The 21,299-nt window shown below is 40.0% G+C and overlaps 1 protein-coding gene across 2 annotated transcripts in view; it reads right to left on the bottom strand.

Annotated features, from left to right (window-relative positions):
* LOC127436819 (carboxypeptidase M-like) overlaps positions 1-21,299 on the bottom strand; it is a 66,192-nt gene that overhangs the window by 12,124 nt on the left and 32,769 nt on the right. For both annotated transcript variants that reach the window (XM_051691249.1, XM_051691250.1), the window contains 2 exons: positions 2,589-2,776; positions 1,492-1,662 (listed from right to left, as the gene is read on the bottom strand). In XM_051691249.1, the coding sequence (XP_051547209.1) occupies positions 1,492-1,662; positions 2,589-2,776 (359 nt within the window). The remainder of the gene's footprint in view (positions 1-1,491; positions 1,663-2,588; positions 2,777-21,299) is intronic.

Here is a 21,299-nt window from a genome sequence, read left to right as displayed (position 1 = left end):
AGTCTTTTAATAAGGTGGATAATGAGGAGTCAGACGGTCATTAATTTCAAAATAAACTAGGGATGCATGATATATCGGTGGCTGATATATTATTGGCTGATAACTGGGAAAATCAAAATATTATTAACGAGCTGATAATGGAATTGCTACTGATACTTTCACCGATAATTTGTTATGGTTTATTCACTTGCGGCTGAAATTCTTTGACTGCCTGTGGCGTCTTTCCTTGAGGCAGAGACTCGGGCAGTCACAAGCGACAGTGCGCGTGCGCATACACAGCGTGTCTGTGTGAGTAAGAGCCAAGCTTATGTTGCTCTGTGAGGATTATTTCAACATCTCTGCGCCTTGTTACATTGTTTTGGGGCTGGTTTTAGTCATCTGCTGTAAGTAACGATGGCATTTTCCATATTCTGTTTGTTTCATGAGGCAATAAACGAAATGTGTTTTCGCTTATTACTTCATGAAACATCAACAGAATGTGGGAAATAGCACATTGTTACTTACATTACAGCACTGTCAAAGCACAACCAAAAATGGCACATTTCATAAGTTATACAGTGGAACTGTCACAATGAGACGCATATATGCAAAAGCACACACATTCATAACACACACAAACCACCACTACACTCGGAGTCTGGCTGCCAGCACTAATACACAATGTATACAAAGATTAGGGTTTGCTTTGTGTTCTTTGTTGTTTAATATTCGTTACATGCAGTTTATCACCTCATTTTGGTTTAATGCATTATTACAGCTGTTTGAAGTTCTGTCTCAGTGAGCGAATCACCAGGATAACCGTAAACACCTATATAAATGGGCACCATAATTTATGCAAGTGCATTATTATTTATTTTTCATTTAATTCAGCATACAGTACATCTGTAATATAGGTAAATTGATGGTTCATGTTGCATCCATCAGACCTTAAATAGCAGTCCAAATTCCAAGCTTTTAAATGACACCATTTTAAAATGAGAAGCTTTTAATGAATTAGCAAGCAGTTCCAGGTTGAAGGTTTAAAATATTGGTTATCGGTATCAGCCACAATGAGCTGTGAGTTATCGGTTATTGGTCTCGGCCCAGAAATTCCTTATCAGTGCATCCCTAAAATAAACACTAAAAGAACTCCGACCCAAATGGGAGGTGGATTTCAGCTGTTCAGCGATTTTATTTCTTCTCACAATATTACATAATTTCAACACAAATCAATATTTTATGTCCATGTATTTATTTATTTGGTTAGTAGCCATGTAATACGCAGGATAATGTACATTCAGCCGGTTGTTATCACAAAATATACCCCTTCACAAAACCCTGGCATGATCCTGTTGGGGTTTATTTTGCGATAACCGGCTGACTGTACATTATCCCTTACTAATGGTAAAACCCGCAAAGTTTGACCACTAATTTCAAAATAATCCATATAAAACTGTATAAAATCCTATATAACATTTAATAGATTAAGACACTTGAATCTTAGTCTTTTACCTGGTAGAGGATACCAGTAATATCCATTAGTGATGCCATCAGTGAAGTCCTTTGAATCATAACAGCTGTCTCCTTTAAGCATCTCTGTGTGACTGAAGGAGTAGGTTCTTGCCAGGTGGACAAATACATCATCGTCAGGGGCCACGCTCTTGCCACCCTGTAACTCACTTCCTGAATGAGAAAGAATAAGATTCCGGTTTATCCTGAGCGTCCGAGATGTTTGCTGTTCTAGCAGTGAGAGTGATTTAGCTGTACTTGTGATACTGGACTTAAAGTTAAATTTGGGTTCAATGCAAGTTAAGCTCAATCGGCAGCATTTGCGGCTTTATTTTGATTACCATAAAAATTCATTTATTCATTCAATTTATCTGTCCTTTTCTTAAAAAACTTACAATGGAAGTGAATGGGGCCAATTTCTGAAGGGTTTAAAGACATGTGAAACTTATAATTTTATAAAAGCACTTGTGTATTATTTGAGCTGTAAAGTTGTTTAAATTGTCGTTTACTGGGATTACAGTGTTTACAGTGTTACGTCGTCATGACAACAAAGTTGTCAAATTGGATATAACTTTACACAGAAAAGGTTTTTACACTAAAATCATGTTAACATGCATATTGTTGATGAATTGTGGCTATACTTTTGAAAAAGTATTTTAACGTTTACGGATTGCCCCATTCACTTCCATTGTAAGTGCCTCACTGTGCTTTTTTTAAAGAAAAGGAGGTGACCTGTCAAAATACATTTTTGTGGTAATCATCATTATGCCACAAATGCTGTTGATTAAAATTAACTTGTATTGAAGCCGGAATATTCGTTTAAAAGAATTCTGTTTGGTCATCACTTCGTCATTGGCTGCAGCATGAATAAATCTTTAAAAACAATCACATCAGGAATTATATCAGTTACACATAACCACACATTCTTGCACCTAGAAAAGTAGTCCCAGAATTTCTCAAATTGTGAAAATCAACTTTTTGAAGTGGGACTACTTCAAGCAAGAAACAGTTATACTGTTGAATTCATGTGCTTGAAGTGCTTTATGAAAACTAAAAGGTTTTAGGCATGCAGCTTTAGTGTGTGCATGTGAGTAGCTGACCCCCATTGCTGTTGTCATAGGGATAGCTAGCGACCACCGCTCCTCCGTGTAGATTGGCTGAGAGGACAAATGTTTCCGTGTTAAGCCAGTCCATCACTGCTCTCACCTCCTTCTCCCTTTCCCGCTCTGAATTTGCCAGAAACGCATCTGGAAAGTTTCGGTTAAGGTCCACTCCATTCTTATTATACCTGTGTGGGGAAAACATGTTACTCCCAGAAACTATGGCCAGTCATTTTGCTCTGATTCAGACATATGAAACTTCAGGAATGAATGCATCAACTAAAACGCAGCACATAACAGAACTTGTTTGAGAAAGAAAGTAGACTTGCACGGCACAATGGAGTGGGTTTGCTGCTCCTTGAAAATTACTTTATTTGTTGTATTTATTAATTGATTCATATTGTTATATATATATATATATATATATATATATATATATATATATATTTTTTTTTTTACAAATTTTAATTAATTAATGAATACTACTCCTTTAATGTGTTCTGTTTTTTAAATTTGTTGATTGTTATTTTCTTAGTTTACTCAGTTATTTTATTTTTCATAACTGCAATTTACTTTGTTAAAATTTTACACAAAATCATGGTATTTTTTTTTTAAATAAAAAAACTATATTTTCTAAAGTTTAACTATTTATACAGAAATTTAATTTATATTTTTTAATGTATATTTTATAAGTATAAATACATTAACTTTTTTTCATGCTAATTAAGCAAACTATATTACTTTAATGCTTTCCATTTGTTAAATTTGTTGATTGTGTCAGAAAGCAAGAGACCCAAGAGCAGAGGAACAGTTTACAACATTTATTGACAATAAATTAGAACACAGCAAAGCTGGCGAAGCTTGGGGAACCCGGCACCAACCGCAGCAGGAAGGCAGTGAGTGTGTTTGTAGATGTGTGTGCATCGTGGTCGTGTAGAGAGCAGATCCGTGAGGAATCCCCTGTGAAGAGTGTGTGATCGTAGGTGTGTATGCGTTGTGGCAGTGTTGAGAGCAGATCCGTAAGGAATCCTCCATGAAGAGTGTGTTCGTAGGCGTGCATGTGTCATGGCGTCCCCACCAGAGTTACCTTGCCGGAGGTGGAATTGATCAATGGGTGCGTGGTCCAGGATGTGCCGAGCCGGGACCCAACATCTCTCCTCAGGTCCAAAACCCTCCCAGTCAACCAGGAACTGGAACCCTCTGCCCCTCCGCATGACATCGATCAACCTTTTGACTGTATATGCTGGAGAACTCTCAACTAGATGCGATGGAGGCGGGACGGGTGTGGTGGGATGCAAATTGGAACGAAAAACCAGTTTAATTTTAGAAACATGGAAAACAGGATGGATGCGTTTGAGGTAGGGAGGTAACTTGAGACGGACTGCCACCGGACTAATGACCTTAATGATGAAAAATAGCCCAATAAATGTAAGTGCAGCGTAGTTCTAGTGGTAAGACTAGCAGCTGTACATCATCGCACCATTAGCTAGGTATCTCCTAGCCAATCACATGTAAGCCATTGCTTTATAAGTTTGCTCACAATCTATCACATTGCTGATTCAGTGTGCTAACATGGCAACCTCCACCACCCCACCACCACCAGTCAAGTCCTGTCCTGCACGGGGGTAGGCTCCTCGCCCCTGCCTCCTATCACCAGCAGGATATGACGGTTCGGAGTACAACTTCTTCGGATTGCCAGATGGGGCTTACGCCAAAGAGAGACATTACATTTCTGTTTTATATTCATCAAATAAATGTCATCTTAAATTTCACTCAAGTCTGCGAGTCTTCCTGATAGAAACTTGGTACCCAGCTAACGTGAGGGGAGTCAGAGCGGAATGTCCTTGGAGGACAACCAGACATTCTGACCACACACTTGGACCGGTGTCAGTACACCGACCTCTTAACACGAGTGCCAGTCAGGGCTTCTCTGGCGGCTTTCCAGGTGTGACGGCACCTTTGAATAAAGGCGTGAGTGGACGGGACATGAACGTTGGGCTCTTGGGCGGGCAATAAAGGGGGCTGTTAACCGAGGCTACACTGGAACGGTGATAACCCCGTAGACGACTGCAAAGAGTTGTGGGCATACTCGACCCAGACTAAATGAGAGCTCCAAGAAGACAGATTACGGGAGGCCATACAGCACAGGATCTTCTCAAGTTCCTGGTTAGTCCATTCCACCTGCCCATTTGTCTGAGGCTGGAACCCAGAGGACAAACTCATAGTAGCCCCCAGCTGTCTGCAGAATTCTGCCCAAAAATGCAACACAAATTGGGGGCCTCTGTCAGAAACCACATGAATGCAGAAGACATGGTTAATGAGTGTCACCATGGTCTTCCTCACTGTGGGTAATTTGGGGAGGGGAATGAAGTGAGCCGCCCTTGAGAACCCATCCACAACAGTCAAAACGAGTAGGGGGGGAGACCGGTGACAAAATCCATGGCTATGTGAGATGAGACCAGGGTCTCAAAGGGACTGACAGTGGTTGGAGGAGCCCGGTCGGGGGTTGAATGGAGGATTTATTTGAAGCGCAAATGGAGCAAGCAGCTACGAACCGGTGTACGTCGTGCACTAGCGATGCACTAGAATCTCTGTCTAATGAGTGCCTGGGTGCGAGCCACCCCTGGATGACAAGCGACATTGGATGAGTGGCCCCACTGTAGGATGTACATCCGAACTGATCGCGGAACAAATAACAGACTCGCTGGGCATGTAGCGGGAGGAGCAGTGTTACGTAGCGCAGCACGGACTTTGGCCTCCACATCCCAGGATACCAAGCCCACCACCCAAGTGGCAGGTAGAATGGTATCCAGTGGGATGGTAGGGGTCTCAACGAAATAAACCCGATTCATTATCGAAATAATGAATTGGGTTTAACGTTCTTAGAGCCCGGACGATACGAGAGAATGAAGTCGAACCTGGTGAAAAACAGTGCCCAGCGAGCCTGTCTAGAATTAAGGCGCTTAGCGCTATGGATGTACTCTAATTTCTTATGATCAGTCCAGACCACGAAAGGTACCCCCGAACCCTCTAACCAATTTTGCCACTCGCCCAAAGCCAGCCGGATCAATTCTCTGTTACCGTTGTCGTAATTCTGTTCAGCAGGAGTTAAGTGGTGAAGAAAAAAGCACACGGATGCACCTTTCTGTCCGAGGAAGAGCACTGCGACAGAACCGCTCTGACCCCAACCTCCGACAAATCCACCTCGACCACAAACTGACATGAAGGGTCAGGAGTACTAAGAATAGGGGCAGTGGTAAACCATTTCTTTAATTTAGAAAACACAGCTTCGGCCCACGGAGACCAACAAAAGTCAGTGAGGGTGGAGGTGAGATCTGTAAGGTGCGGGTAGTTGGCAGTAGTTACGAATAAATCTACAATAAAAATTTGTGAACCCAGAAACCTCTGCAAGGCCTTGCAGGAATCTGGGGTTGGCCAATCTGACCATGGCAGGGTCCATGTGTACTCCCTCGGATGAAACAATGAACCCCAGGAATGGAACCGACTGTGCATGAAAAGCATACTTCTCCACTTTACCAAACAGCCAATTCTCTAGCAGTCACTGAAGCACCTTTCTGACATGCTGGACATGGTCCTGGATGTTCTGGGAGAAGATTAGAATATCATCTAGATAGACAAACAGAAAACGGTCAACCATTTCTCTGAGCACGTCATTCACGAGCCCCTGGAAGACGGCTGGGGTGTTGACCAATCCGAAAGGCATAACCAAATATTCTAAGTGCCCCCTATGGGTGTCAAAAGCCGTCTTCCACTCATCCCCCTCCCTGATCCGGACAAGGTGATAAGTATTACATAAGACCAACTTCATAAAGATGGACGCTCCCTGCAAGAGTTCGAAAGCTGAAGACATCAACGGCAAAGAATAACAATTCTTCACCGTGATGTCAATCAGCCCCCAATAATCTTTGCAAGGTCTAAGCGAGCTGTCCTTCTCCACAAAGAAGAACCCCGCCCCTGCCGGAGAAGAGCAAGGGCAGATGAGACCGGCTGCCAGACAGGCATTCATGTACCTGTTCATGGCCTCTCTCTCAGGAGCAGAGAGCAAAAACAGCCATCCTCCTGGAGGAGAAGTTCCAGGGAGCAAATCAGTAGCACAGTCGTACTGGTGATGAGGAGGAAGGGCCGCAGCGCGGGACCAGCTGAACACCACCCTCAAGTCATGGTATGCCAACGGTACTCCGGATAAATCCGCCCATTCATCCTGAAATGAAACACAAGACTGGACAGGGGAGAATAGAGTTAAGACAGTGAGACAAACAGAACGAACTCCAAGCAAGAACAGTATTGGTTGACCAGTCTATGTGTGGGTTGCGCGTGACCAACCAAGGATGCCCCAACACTACTGGCGCCGATGGAGATTAGACCAGGTAGAAGGATAACTGTTCTGAATGATTGCCAGAGACGAAGGTGACTGGATTGGTGGAATGGGTGATGATGGTCAGGGGTGTGCCGCTGATGGTATGGGCTGTGATAGGTTCGTTCAACTGGACCACCAGAACTTGCCACTTGGAAGCCAAGTCAATGTCCAGAAAGTTCCCTTCAGCTCCAGAATCAACCAATGTGGAAACAGCATGACTCGTTGATTCATACTGCAGTCGGGCCGGGAGAAGAGTATGTAGTCCAGGGGTTTTGCTCAGGGGTGTTGCACTCGCCAGTAATGCCCTGATGAGCGGTGGCTTTTACTGGACAGGAGGCGAAAACATGGCCAGGACGGGCACAATATAAAGAGTCCTTGGGTGAGGTGTCGCTGCTTCTCCTCCGGATAAAGCGGAGTCCTCCCGATCTGCATGGGCTCTGCCTCGGACTGAGATTCCGATTGGCCTTGCCAGAACAGTGGACTGGGTATGGCAGTCAGCCGCCCGGGCAGGTGAAAAACGGTGACGGCGGGTGACGTCAGGGTCAGGTGCTGCTCCACTCTGATGGCCAGGTCCACCAGGTCGTCGAAGCGGTGAGGCAAGTCCAAGGCATAGATTTCACCCTGAAAGTTGTTGGATAGCCCATGCAGAAATTGGTCCCACTGTGTGCGATCATTCCACTCACAAGATGGTTTCCCTGAAACAATCCAGATAAAACCCTCGCCGCCTCACAACCTTGAGTCGAGCGATAGAACACTCAGCGGAGCTCCGCGTACAATGCTTGGAATGAAGTGCAATAGGGATGTCCGTTGTCCACATGGCGGTTCCCCATTCACCAGCCCTTCCGGTGAGGAGCGTGATGACGCATGCCACCTTCATTGTCTCCGACGGGAAAACAGAGGGCTGCAATGAGAAGTATAAGGAACATTGTGAGAGGAAGGTGCGGCAAGAACCCGCCTCACCTGAGAACGGGGCTGGAGGATTGAGATTAGGCTCAGAACGTCCAGAAACATGGAGAACCACCGGAGCAGGTGAGGGCACTTCCTGGGTGAGACCGGCATCGGGAGGCTGGCAGAGTTGTTGGACGACAAAGGTGAGCTCAGCGAGCTGCGACGCCATCATCTCCAGAGCCCAGTTAGAAGCGGAGATGTGATCCTGCTGATGTCCCAGTAAAGCTCCCTGCTGAGAAAGGGTGGAGCGAAGAGTGGATTCCTCCACTGGGTCCATCCTGGCTAGATTTTTCTGTCAGAAAGCAAGAAACCCAAGAGTGGAGGAACAGTTCACAAGATTTATTTACAATAAATTAGAACACAGCAGGGCTGGCGAAGCGTGGGGAACCTGGCACCAACTGCAGCAGGAAGGCGGCGAGTGTGTTTGTGGATGTGTGTGCGTCATGGTCATGTAGAGAGTAGATCCATGAGGAATCCTCTGTGAAGAGTGTGTTCGTAGGCGTGTATGCGTCGTGGTAGTAAGGAGCAGATCCATGAGGAATCCTCCATTGAAGTATGTGTGGGCAGAAGAAAAAGTCTCATTTCCCTTTTTTGTTACAACCTATGAGCCACGTTGTAACATAATATAAAAGAGTTTTTCGTAAGATTTTGTAAGCCTTAATGGGAAAACTCTTGTGCCTGTGTGGGTACTGGAGCTGTTCCTATGGTTACAGACTGTGACCGCTTGGTGCTTTAATGGCCAGGTGTCACGAACTGAACGTGAACTTTCAATACACGTGAAACTGAAGCTTAAACACACGAATTCCAAAATATAACAGAGGAATTCAATATACCAGACTCATATCCATCAAAAAGCTACTTAAATCGGCTGTTTGGCAGTATTTAAATGACTGACTGAAGACAACGAATGTAAAACAAGCAGACAGAAGTCATAGAAAGACACACATCCTACAAATGGGACAGAATGCTCCACTAATTGTCCGACAACAAACTAGTAAGTTTAATATTTTTAGCTGTGGTGATTTTAAAGTGATGAATTAAAGATGCCACTTTTTGTAATGTTTAAGTATGCTGACAGCGTGCGGTGCATTGAGTGTAGTTACTATCAGCGAGTGAACTTTGAAAAGTTGCGTCTTAAATCGTCCTCATTATTTAAAGCATTGCTTCTGTACAAATTCATCATGTTCAACATTAAATGTCAATTTTAGTCATGATCGGATTTTAAATTGCCTGCTGCATGCAATGTTCCCATTATTATGCATAGTCCACAGGTTTATTTGTTAGGTGTTGTGGACAGTATTTAGATTCTGTTGCCGATTCTTTATGTTGGGGTGGCTGACAGACAACGGATTGCTTTAATAAACTGATGCAGAAAAAAAAAATGTTTAATGCCAGGAACTACATGCTGCGCACCCACAATAATCTTACATTTACACACTTTTGAAGCACTCCGTTTACACTTTAGCACATCACTGATCTTGGGATGCTCAAAAGTAGTGTTGTGTCCTAGATTGGAGCGTCTCTTATTACCTCCTATTTTTATTTTTCTGTGTGTGTGTGTATTTATCAGTTTACTTAGTGTCTACATATCCCACAGAAATACATCCACTTAGACCTTTAGGCAGTTGTTACTGTATATGATATGCATTTTTTGCATCAGTGCTCTGCATAATGAGAAAATGTGCATGTAATTGTAAAACCGGTTAACTGCAATTTTTTTTCTCAGACAGTAATCTCACCGTCAAAAACCGCAGCATCCCTACATTGAATATACATTTTTATTTATCTGTGCATTAATTTGTGTGACCTGTAAAACCTGTGACCACTTGTGATCGGATTTGGAGGGGAAGGACTCTGACCTTTCATGATGACATACATCAATCACTATGTCAGTGTGTTACTGCGTGACATTAAAATGCAACAAAGTCATAAAAGACAAAGAAAGCACGAAAAACACGGCGTGCTGTTTCTCCCAGATGCATCTAAAATTGAATCTTAAGCACAAAAGCAACATTTCACGCAGAATTGTGTGTTATCTGTATTAAAGGAGCTTCAGATGTTTGCACTTCTCATAAGTGTCAGACGGTTATTTCCTTTTAAACCACTCGTAACTGGCAAAGTTTAAACTCTTTGTTTTAGTGCAGCGGTTGATTGACAGGTGAGGGGTGGCGCTTTGCAGCTGCCGGCACGCATTTAGGACGGATTAGTGTTTACACATCAAATATGACGTGGACACGTTGTTGTATTTGTGATCCGATCACAAAACGTTTTAGACCCTGTTTAGACCTGTATTTAGCACTGTAATCGGATCACCAAAAATGCATCTTAATACCTGGCGGAAACTGGGACAAATAGAAAAAAATCTTTATTTTGCTTAAAGTGATCAAAGACCATTGTGACCATTTTTGCATTGTGACATTATTTTCATGAAAATTAAGCACATTTCCTCTCTGACATTCCTTACTGTAATGTGAAACAAGTCTCACTCTCATTACTGTATTACACTATTTGCCTTTATGTTCATGTGATCAAAACAAACTTCTTGCATTATTTATGTTTACACAAATTATGTTCCTTTTCAATAAAAATACATTTATATTTTCCATGTTTTGGAACAAGAAATAACATCACAGTTTCCTTAAGATAGACTTTTAAGGTTTTTTTTAGGCATTTTTTATTGTTTTATTTTATTATTATTGTTAATAATAATTATTTATCCATTTCAGTATTTTCCATATTATGCCTTTTTTATTTATGTATTTACTTTTTTTTTCTTCCTGTATATATCTTTTTTCTTTTTTTTTTTTCTTCACATTATAGTAGTCAGCTGTCATCAGGGGGAGGCATTAAGTGTGCATAATCATTATGAAAATAATGTCACAATGCAAAAAGTCTTTAAAGAGGCTTTATTTTACTCTGAAAATGAAACATGACATTCCTTGACAGTTTTTGTCAGGGCTTAATATGTGCTGAAACAAGCCTGATCCAGATTCAGCACCACCGGAATTGGATCCGTCACCTATTTAAGTGGATACTTAGTTCACCAAGAAAGTTAAAATTCTCCCATCATTTACTCTCCCTCACACCATTCCAGACATGTATAACTTTCTTTCTTCTGCAGAACACAAATTACGATTTTTAGAAGAATATCTCAGCTCTGTTGGTCCTCAAAATGCAAGTGAATGGTGGCCAGAACTCAGAAGGTCCAAAAATGGCATAAAGGAGGAATAAAAAGTAATTCATATGACTCCAGTGGTTAAATCCATATCTTCTGAAGTGATATGACAGGTGTGGATGATAAACAGATCAATATTTAAGTCCTTTTTTATTATTACTCTGCACTTTTGACCAGCCCTGGCCAGTAGGTGGCTGAATGTGAAAGTCACTTCCTCACCAGAATTTGGAAGTGAATGTGTAGATTTACAGTTAAAAAAAAGACTTAAACATTGATCCGTTTCTCACCCACACCTATCATATTGCTTTTGAATATATGGATTTAAATACTGGAGTCTTATGGATTACTTTTATACTGCCTTTTGGAGCTTCAAAGTTCTGGACCCCAAACATATGGGATGGCATGAGAGAGAGTAAATGATGGGAGAATTTTTACTTTTTGCGTGAACTAACCCTTTAAGTGGATCCCCAACCTCATACAGTACACGTCTGAAAGAAATGTACGCTATGACCTCTAAGTTTGAATGAATGAATGAACATTACATGTATATAGCACTTTTCTGACACTACACTCATAGCGCTTTACACAGTGAAAAGGGGACTCTCCTCAACTACCACCAAAGTGCAGCATCCACCTGGATGATGTGATGGCAGCTATATTGCATCAGTACACTCACTACACACCAGCTATTGGTGGAGAGGATTATTAGGAGGCCATGACTGAGAAGGGTCAATGAGGGGAATTTTAACAAAAAAAAAAAAAGGTTGGATCTGTCAAAAGTCTTGATCCAGGACCTTGTAATTTACAAAACAAAGGTTTTTTTTTATTTAAATAGTGCAATAAAAACAGGCTAAGATGTTTTGGTTTGGTTTCCTTTAGAGGTTTAGGGTTCAAGAAGCAAGTCACCTTGGGTGGTCGTCATCAAAATGCATATGAAACCAACCCTGATGCAATAAACAGGATGTGTATGCCACATTTCACCAGCATTCGAACAGAATACAATGTCTTCCTGCTTTCACAATACAATCAAAAACAAAATCTTCAAAAGTTGGCCTGCTCTCTCTCAACATCGATATCTGTTTAAGTTTAATGGCAGAGATAGACTTGTTTACATCATGTTTTCTCACAAATATTGGACCTCTTCAACTCGTTTGGAAGCTGCTTTATGAATTGATAGAGTGCCTCATAAATCCACTCAGAATCTCTTGTGCTCCTGGCTCGGTTTGAACATACTGAAGGGATGATTTCTTTCGCAGGCCTCATCCAGACACCCGATTCCACTCTTAAGACCACCAAATCTAAATGACACCGCACACTTTGGCTGATCTGTGTGGCGTGAACCACTTTTTGTCATGAGAATGGTTGATTAACAGCTTTGAGTTGTATAAACTATTTTTCTAAAAGAGCTCTTGAGGTTTCCATTAGTGCCTGAGTTGTTAGTTTTATTTGAGGGTTGGAAGGGGGTGAGATTGCTGTAAGACTTCATCTTCTCTGACACTCTGAATTTCTGATTGGAAAAGTCTTTGCCAATTTTCTTGCAATAGATAAAGTTTAGATGTGTGTGCAGGAGGGAGCTATATTTCTGAGATTCGCAATATTTGACCTCAACTGCAACAATGTATTTTGTGACATTTTTCCAAAATTATCACACAGGAAATGGACATGTTGCTTCTGAATGTTCATGTACCCTAAAATCATGAACTGAATTCGAAATTTCGGTAAACACAGACTGATTTCAGCAGCAGAACTTTTGACCTCCTGATGGCAAAAAGTGCAATCAGTCTGCATTTTTCCCATTCATATTTTTGGTTTTAAATCACAACATTTTCAGAACGTGACCCATATATTGATATCATATCTTATCGCTAGGTCCCTGATGTTAACCTCTAGTTAAGTTATAGTTAAGGTTGGCACCATGTGCCCATTCTGGGAGCATTGATTGATAGGGGAAGTAAACACAGTATGGCAGGGTTTACTTTCCTCAAGCCACTGTTTATATGTAATGACAGCACACAGCAGATTTACCGTGGTGCTGCTCTTCGGTTAACTTGTGTATCACTGCCACTTTACACACTGCATACCACACAGTTAGATCTCTTTTTGTAAGCAGCCATAAAATCCTTGTTAGACTGCACTCTAGGTCTGTCAGTTTAAATTGGAGGAGTATCAGGGCTGTCTGGATGTGTGAGAGCCATTAATCTCTGAGTGAAAGGCATTCAATAGTGTTTATGTCATTCTTTGTGGCTGTGGAGTGATTACAGGAGAGTGGAAATATTTTTTCTGTGTATGGAACTGATAATTAAAGAAATAATTTGGCCAAAAATGAAATTTTCAAAATGAATCATTTTCTCACCCACTCGTATAACTTGGTGTAGTGTACAATATAAGAAAGTGCAAATAATTTGTTACTGTACTTAAGTATTTTTTTAATATTTCTACTTTACTTAATTTCTATTTCTGATGACTTTCAACTTTACTTCATTACATTTTGAAGAGAAAACTAATACTTGTCCTCCAATATTTTACTCCAGACCATTTCGTTCCTTCTGCGACTGAACAAAGCAAAAAATAACACGGCTGTAAATGTAAACTGCATGCGGCTCAGTGATAGTAATGTCCAATTCGCTACGAAATTGTTAAAGTTGAATCTTTTGATCAATTTGATTCTTCTGAAAAGGTCAAAACAGTCAAAAAAGTGGTCTGTGAATTATTTTGTGAATCAATTTTGCAAATCTGAATCAAAACCCCCCAGAATCTGGTAAAGTGTGTGTTGGGAATGAAAAGAGAAGAAACTGTTCATGTAAGTTTTAATCTGTGTTTTTGGCTATTAAATAATTTGATAAATTTTGGGGGGCTTAAATGTTAAGAAGAACATTGTGAAATACTGATGAAGTTAAGTGCCTTAACATTTGTTCAAGTGTCCCGCATTTCCTGGAGAAATGTTCATATGTGTTAAATCTTTATGTTAAACCTTTTGATCAGTTTGATTCTTTTGAATCAGCTTAAACAGAATATACATAGATAATGACATTATCCATATAGCAGTTTGTAAGTGAATAAAATGTGGTTACCATTTACATTTAACTAAGGTACAGTGTGTATAAATCAACAATGACCAAGTGTGCCATTATTTAGGCCATTTACATCTACTTTACTACATTTAATATTGGTTACTTTAGTACTTTTACTTTAGTATTTTTCTCATTAACTACATAAAGGTATCTTTAAGTATTAAGTAAAAATATGTTTGGTGTAAACAGCCCCTTAGCAGCTATTTTCTATACAATTAAAATGAATGGGGACTGGGGCTTTCAAGCTCCAAAAAAATTACCAAAAAGCACCATAAAAGTATGATAAATGTGGACCATATTCATGGTCTTCTTCCAAGACATTAATGTTGATTGGTAGCAATCATTTTTAGGTGGACTTTTCCTTTAAAGATGAGGTATTCTGTGCAACACGATCACACGACAGCATGTTGTCTCCAAGAGTTCCGGTATCCTACGATAGTACATATTATAACTTAACAGCAAGCGCCATCTCCTGTCAGACATGTTTGCATCGGCTGTGTCAGCAGCATGGGGGACCTGGGTTCATATACCGCATTGAAACCAGGAACTAATTGCATTCACAAAACTGATGACGAGTGTGATTCGGAGGATGCATTTTTCTATCTAAAATTACAATTTTACTCCACTGATGGTTAGGTTTGAGGTTTGGGGGTTCAGTTTATAAAATATGCATTCATCTTCAATGTATTACAGCCTGTACAGCTGAAAACAATTCACTTTTGGCACCCCTCCATGGACATTTCACCCAGAAAATTGAGCTTTCATGTGCCCATCTGCCCAACGACACTTACCGCTTTGGCCACTGGGGGCAGTGTTTCAAATTTAGGTAAGCACAGACCGATTTCAGCTAAAGAATAGTCAACCAACTGTTTCCAATCAGGCTGACTACCAGCACAAAATGGAATTGCTAAAGTGCTGATTTATTAAAAAAAAAAAAAAAAAATTTTAAGCCGCTTTGGATAAAAGTGTCAGCAAATGCACATGTCAGTGTAAATTGTCAGTTGAGTCAAGTTGACAAGCTGGCCGTTCAAACAAACAGAGCAATATTTTGATTGTGCCACAGAACAGCAGGGTTTACACTCTTCAGGAAATAAACCTACCAATGGCTTACTTAAGTATAGTTGTCTCAGCCCATTAAACTGGGAAAGGAGAAAGTATCTTAATGATACTTTAATGAAAAAAAAAAAACAACACTTCACCCTACAGAAAAATGCCCTGTATGTTAAGGGTGTGTGAGATGGTACAAAATGATGGTATGAAATCAAGATGTAGTGGCCACATATTCCAGTGAAACGCTCTCAAAACTGGCTCTGTGGAAAAAATCATACAGTCCAGCTGTTCGTTCGGCATTAAATTATAGTTCTTTTACTGAAACCTCACATGATTTTGATTTGCGCCAGTGACAAACTGACCAGTGGTTTGTGTGTGTGTGTGTGCTTCTATCCATTTTGAGAAAACATGGAACACCAGGCCAAAACATTTGTGGAAACTTTTGATCCACTCAAATCACCCTAACCTAAAACCTCAAGAGTTGTCTTTTCCTAAACTGGAAGGAGAAATTATTGCTGGATTGGACATAAATCTGACAACAACAAGGATTTGATAGTCACCAAATATAGTCACAGTACATGAGCATCTGAAAATAGACCATTTCCCTAATGAACTACTGCAATTTTGAGGCTTCTCATCACAACGGCCGTTTCCTGTCAATTAGTCCTTTGAGAATGACACATTTCCTTTGGATCTCAAGTGTAACCGTTTGCATTGGACTCTTGTAACCATTTCCCACAAACTAATGGCAGACATTATCCAAGTAATACATAGTATTATTAGATGACAAGAATGACTTGATTTTGAATCAAGTGGATAGAGGGGATCAGAGTGGATCAAAAGACTGGATCCACGTATGTTTGGATATTCAAGCCTTTTAATTTTTCGCAAAATACTCACAAAAAAAGAAAATTAATAGATGCTTATTAGATTTGGGAAACAAGAGCATGTTCTTGTTCAGAAAGCTATTACTGCTTACCGATGAACAAAAAAAGTCAAATCTTTTTAAGGACTGTAATGCAGCTCTTGCCAAAAATATTTTCATCTTATGTTCCAGTAAATATATATAAACATCATTTAAACAAGAATTACAAATTACTTAAGAAGCAGAATGATATTAAGTTTTGTTTTCAGAGAAATCTAACTAAATTCAACATTTTAGATTATGCTTAAAACAAGAAAAAAAAACTATTTTACGGGATCAAAATCCCGCCAAATATATTGCGGTTACAGATCCAAAGATAATAATATGCGTGAATCAAAATAATAAGCATGAATCAAAAATATATAAACACATTTAAAATATGCTGCAAAAAAAAAAAAAAAAAATTAATAAAGCAATGTCATCAGAATTGCAAACAAAATCATGTTTTCCTTGGTTATATTACTGTTTTTTGTGCTCTCTGACAATTTTGCTCATATTTTCATTTTTTTTGCTCTATTTTGCTTTGCTTTTGTTTCCAAGTTCTGTGCTTAGTTTTCCAAAACTTGTGAGTAGAGTTTCATGTAAATCAGGGGGCATTTTGCGTCCCTATTGGTCCACTAGTTCTTGATCGACAACTCCTCCTCTAGCCAATCATTCGAAGAGGGGAGGTGACATCACTCTGATGCAACTCCAACGATTATATCATTTGTGGTTGATAGATACGCTACTTGTGTCTGTTTTAAGAATTTTCTGCCAGCTCTAGGAAACAATGTGTTGTCCAAGTAGGCCATTATCATAGTCCGTTAACACATGTATTGAGTCAGCTGAATTTAGTTAGCAGAGTCTTTAGTTTAGGCATTATTTAAGACTTCCTTGTTTGTAGGTTATTGGCTGCATATCTAAAAAAACAAGGCTGGGTTGGTGTGGATGTTTGATGCATGTTTTTACTAGCTGTACCAATGCAGTCACGAGTTCAGAACCCAACTTGATCTGCTTAACATAGGCATTGAATGATGGATTACAGTATACGAGTCGATTTTTTCTTGATGTTTCTTCTCCTGTTTATATCTTGCACTGTTAATATCTTGCAATATTATTTTTCATGTCATGTTTTTGTCAACAGTACTGTGTGCTTTAATACAATCTTTATGGTGCGTCTTTTTCGCCTCGTATTCGTAATTGTTGGCAAAATGAAAAAAAAAAACCACTGAATCAGCTGATCAGCGGGAGAGCGAGATAAAGGGGAGCCGGAGGCGCCAGTTCAAGAGAGTGAGAGACGCACGTGGCCGCGTTGCGTGTCTGCGTTTGTTTATGTTTTTTTATATTGAGTTTTATCTTTAAACTTTACGTTGACTGTTTAGCTGGTTCCCGTCTCCTCCTTGCCCATCCCTTACCCTGTTACACTCTACATCAACGAACATTTTCGTCAGTAATTTCGTTGACGAGATTAACACAGTTTGTGTGGCTACAAAGGCGATGGAATATAGCACACGAGTCAAATGGACTACTTTAATGGTGCTTTTTTGTTCTTTTTTTAAACTCCCCATCCCTATTTCTCAAAATGTGAAAGGTCATAGGTCAAAGAGCCGGTGGCAGTAGCTGACGGGTTATGATGTTTTTTTTTTGTGGTTAACGCAGGCCTGCCAAACCTCACAGGAAGCTCATAGCGAGAGCCACAGCAGTATGAGCAAACCAAAGCGCGTAAAAATACCATCATCATTGTAATCATCATCATCATCAATGTGCACAGCTGCATGTCTGCTGTTCAAGTGCTCTCTCTCACTTTCACTCTTACTCAATCTCTCTCTGTGTTTACCCACCGCATCATCAAATCCAGATCAGAGCTGTTTCCAATTGTGCCCCATCTGAGCAGGACTGCTTATGTGGTCTCAGACTGGAGGAGGAGGACAGGTTTGTATTCAAGGATGTGGCTTTTATGGGATTAGACAGGGTTTGGTTTGTCTCTAAAGTTTTGGGGCTTATTGAGTTGGGCATATGGCTTAGCTTGACTCACAGGGGTTTTAGAATGATAACTCTGTTTCAAAATCTAGTGAGCTGCCTCGCTGTGTACTGTCTACAACCCTGATGAAGAAACAACTTAAACCAGCCTAAAGTGGTTTGCTAATCTTAACTGGCCACAAAGCTGGCATTTATAGGACAGGTAGTCTAATGGTTTTAGAAGTTTTTTGGGAACATGGGAGAACAGCTAAACCAACTTAAACCCGCTAAGACCAGCAAACCACCTGAGGCTGGTTTAAGATGGTTTCTTTAGCAGGTTAAGGCAGCAACCTCGTAAGATTGATTGGAAATGCTCAGAAAAGTATAAGATCTTTCTGAATAAGAACTAGTTCTTGATTCCCAAATCTGTTAAGGATTGGAAATGAATACTCTTGAAAACTGAAGGAAATTATATGAATGTACACATCAATAAAAAACTTTGCTACAGATATCAATACACAAGAATTGCTATATCTATATATTGTTTGTATTGATTGTATTGGCACAGCCATAGCTTACTAGGTAGGCAGCTCACTAGGGTTTGGAAGAGACCTGATACTCTGTTCACTCTTGAAAGCAAAACAATTATCAGTAGCTGAAGGCAAACACATATCAATGACACCTATCATCTCTTATTTTAGTGTTTGAGTTTCACTAATTAAATTTATTTTACTGCTAATCATACAGAGGCATTCTAGATAGGGTTCACCAGCATGGACTTCCATGACTTGCCTCAGATGATACATCTCGATTAAAGCATCTACTGTAGTTTCTTTGAACGAAAAAGGACAATGTGGGGGTTTGGCTTTCCTTTGACGGGTATCGTTGAAAACAGAAGACACCCAAGTGATTATATGGCATTGTGTTGTTTGGCTTGTACTGTCTGCTCAAAAGCGCCATTGTCACAAATGTTTGTGCATCTACAGGATGAATGAAACTCAGTGATCCTGATAGAGCTTTTCATATCATGTGACTGCAGATTTGAACAGACTCACCATTTTTCCACATGGGTGGATTTTTGTTTACTAGTTAGGCATGGCAACAGTCCAAGAAATTTATGAGACCCCCTTCCCTTCAGGAAAGCTACAGTATGTTTCTGAGTCTGTGGGTAACACAGTTTGAGTTTCAGTCAGTTTGCTATAATGGATGTTTATCTTTGTGCGTGTATGTGTGAGAGAGTCTGTGCATGCCAGATAAGACGTGTTTAGAACCTTTGTATCCTGCTTATCAGCACAGTTTTGGGTGATTTGTGGGAAAAGGGCGATGTGTCTCTAAACATCCCCTCTGAGGCATGAGGCAACAGACTCTTACAACTTGAGCTGTGCCCCAAATGATTCACTATACACTTACAATATACACTCTGCACTCTTGTAGTGTAGTGTATGAATTTTAAAAGAGTAGTATGGTCCCAAATGGAACACTATACATATATTTTTTTTACTACACGGAAGCATTTGCTTTTTAACAGCTGACGGAAGTGACATTTCAAACACATGCAATGTGTTGCTGCTAGTTTTAGCGTGTTAGCCAACCTTAGTTTGACATTTGTATCTCGAACGACGTACATATTCACACAGTGTGGAATGGTGGTAAAACTTTAAAATTATGTTTGGAAGATGCTGTCTTAACTTAAGCTTTGCTAGTTGCTACATTCTCCATTATTTACTGTACATTTGTTTGGCTTTAGTGGCGTTAGCACCATGAGCACTAAGTGCATGGATTGGCCAACATTCCACACTACGTTTTGATGGTTGAAGAAGTGCATCACCCGCATACTCACAGTGCATTTCTTTTTGTTGATTCTTTCTCACTCATGCAGCACTGAGAAATCCAAATCATCTAAGTGAATCATGAAAGTTCATGAAAATGTACAAGTTAAACTTTTCCCTTATATTTAGCATTCATGTTCTAGTCCATTTATTACTAGTTCATGTAAATGAACCATGTTTGTGTGTGTGTGTGTGTGTGTGTGTGTGTGTGTGTGTGTGTGTGTGTGTGTGTGTGGAAACCATCATTTTACTATAGTAATATTGTAGTAACCATGGCTGCTGTAGCAATTACTACATGCAATGACTATGATTTTTTTTGTTTTGTTTTTTTTGGGCAGAAACCATGACTTTAAAGGGATAGTTCACCCAAAAGTGAAAATTCTCTCATCATGTACTCACCCTTATGCCATCCCAGATCTGTATGATTTTCTTTCAACTGCAGAACACAAATGAAAATTGTTAGAAGAATATCTCAGCTCTGTAGTACATACAATGAAAGTGAATGGTGACCATAACTTTGAAGGCCCAAAAGGCAGTATAAAAGTAATCCATATGACTCTGGTTAAATGTATATCTTCAGAATTGATATGATAAAAGTGGGTGAGAAACAGATGAATATTTACAGTGTCCTTTTTTTTTTTTTTTTTTTTACTATCAATCCCCACGTTTGACCAGCCCCAGCCAGTAGGTGGCTGAATGTGAAAGTCACTTCCACACAAGAATGTAGAAGTGAAAGTGAAAGTGTAGATTTGCACTTAAAAAAGGACTTAATATCTGTTTCTCACCTACACCTATCATATTGCTCCAGAAGATATGGATTTAACCACTGGAGTCGTATGGATTATTTTATGCTGCCATCTGAGCCTACAAAGTTCTGGTCACCATTCACCATTGCATTGTGAGGACCAACAGAGCTGAAATATTATTTTAAAAATCATCATTTGTGTTCTGCAGAAGACAGAAAGACATGCACATCTGGGATGGGATGAGGGTGAGTAAATGATGAGAGAATTTTCATTTTTGGGTAAACTATCTCTTTAATACAACTTACCATGATTTTACTACAGTACTACTAGTATCCATTTAGTAATCATGACTTTACAATTGTAGTGAACATGACTGTAGTAAACATGCTTAATTTTGTGGTTACTACATTTTACTCCAAATACCATGGTTAAACTACTGTATGGTTACTGTAGTAAAAAATTGGTTAATTTTCATAAGGGAACGTCACCCTAAATGCATTTATAACTATCAGGAGCAGGGCTCGACGTTAAGTATTGTCCCTATTCAATCAACTCAATGTTCTGCAACAGAAATATAAAGTGTGCTTGGTAGGGCAGGAGGCTGTTGTCATATGATCATTATTTTATGTTACGTACTGTAGTCAAATAAAG

The sequence above is a fragment of the Myxocyprinus asiaticus genome, chromosome 47 (genome assembly GCF_019703515.2).
Source record: "Myxocyprinus asiaticus isolate MX2 ecotype Aquarium Trade chromosome 47, UBuf_Myxa_2, whole genome shotgun sequence".
NCBI classification, from domain to species: Eukaryota; Metazoa; Chordata; class Actinopteri; order Cypriniformes; family Catostomidae; genus Myxocyprinus; species Myxocyprinus asiaticus.
The sequence above is the reverse complement of the archived record's forward strand: the minus strand, read 5'-3'. Positions and strand labels throughout refer to the sequence as shown.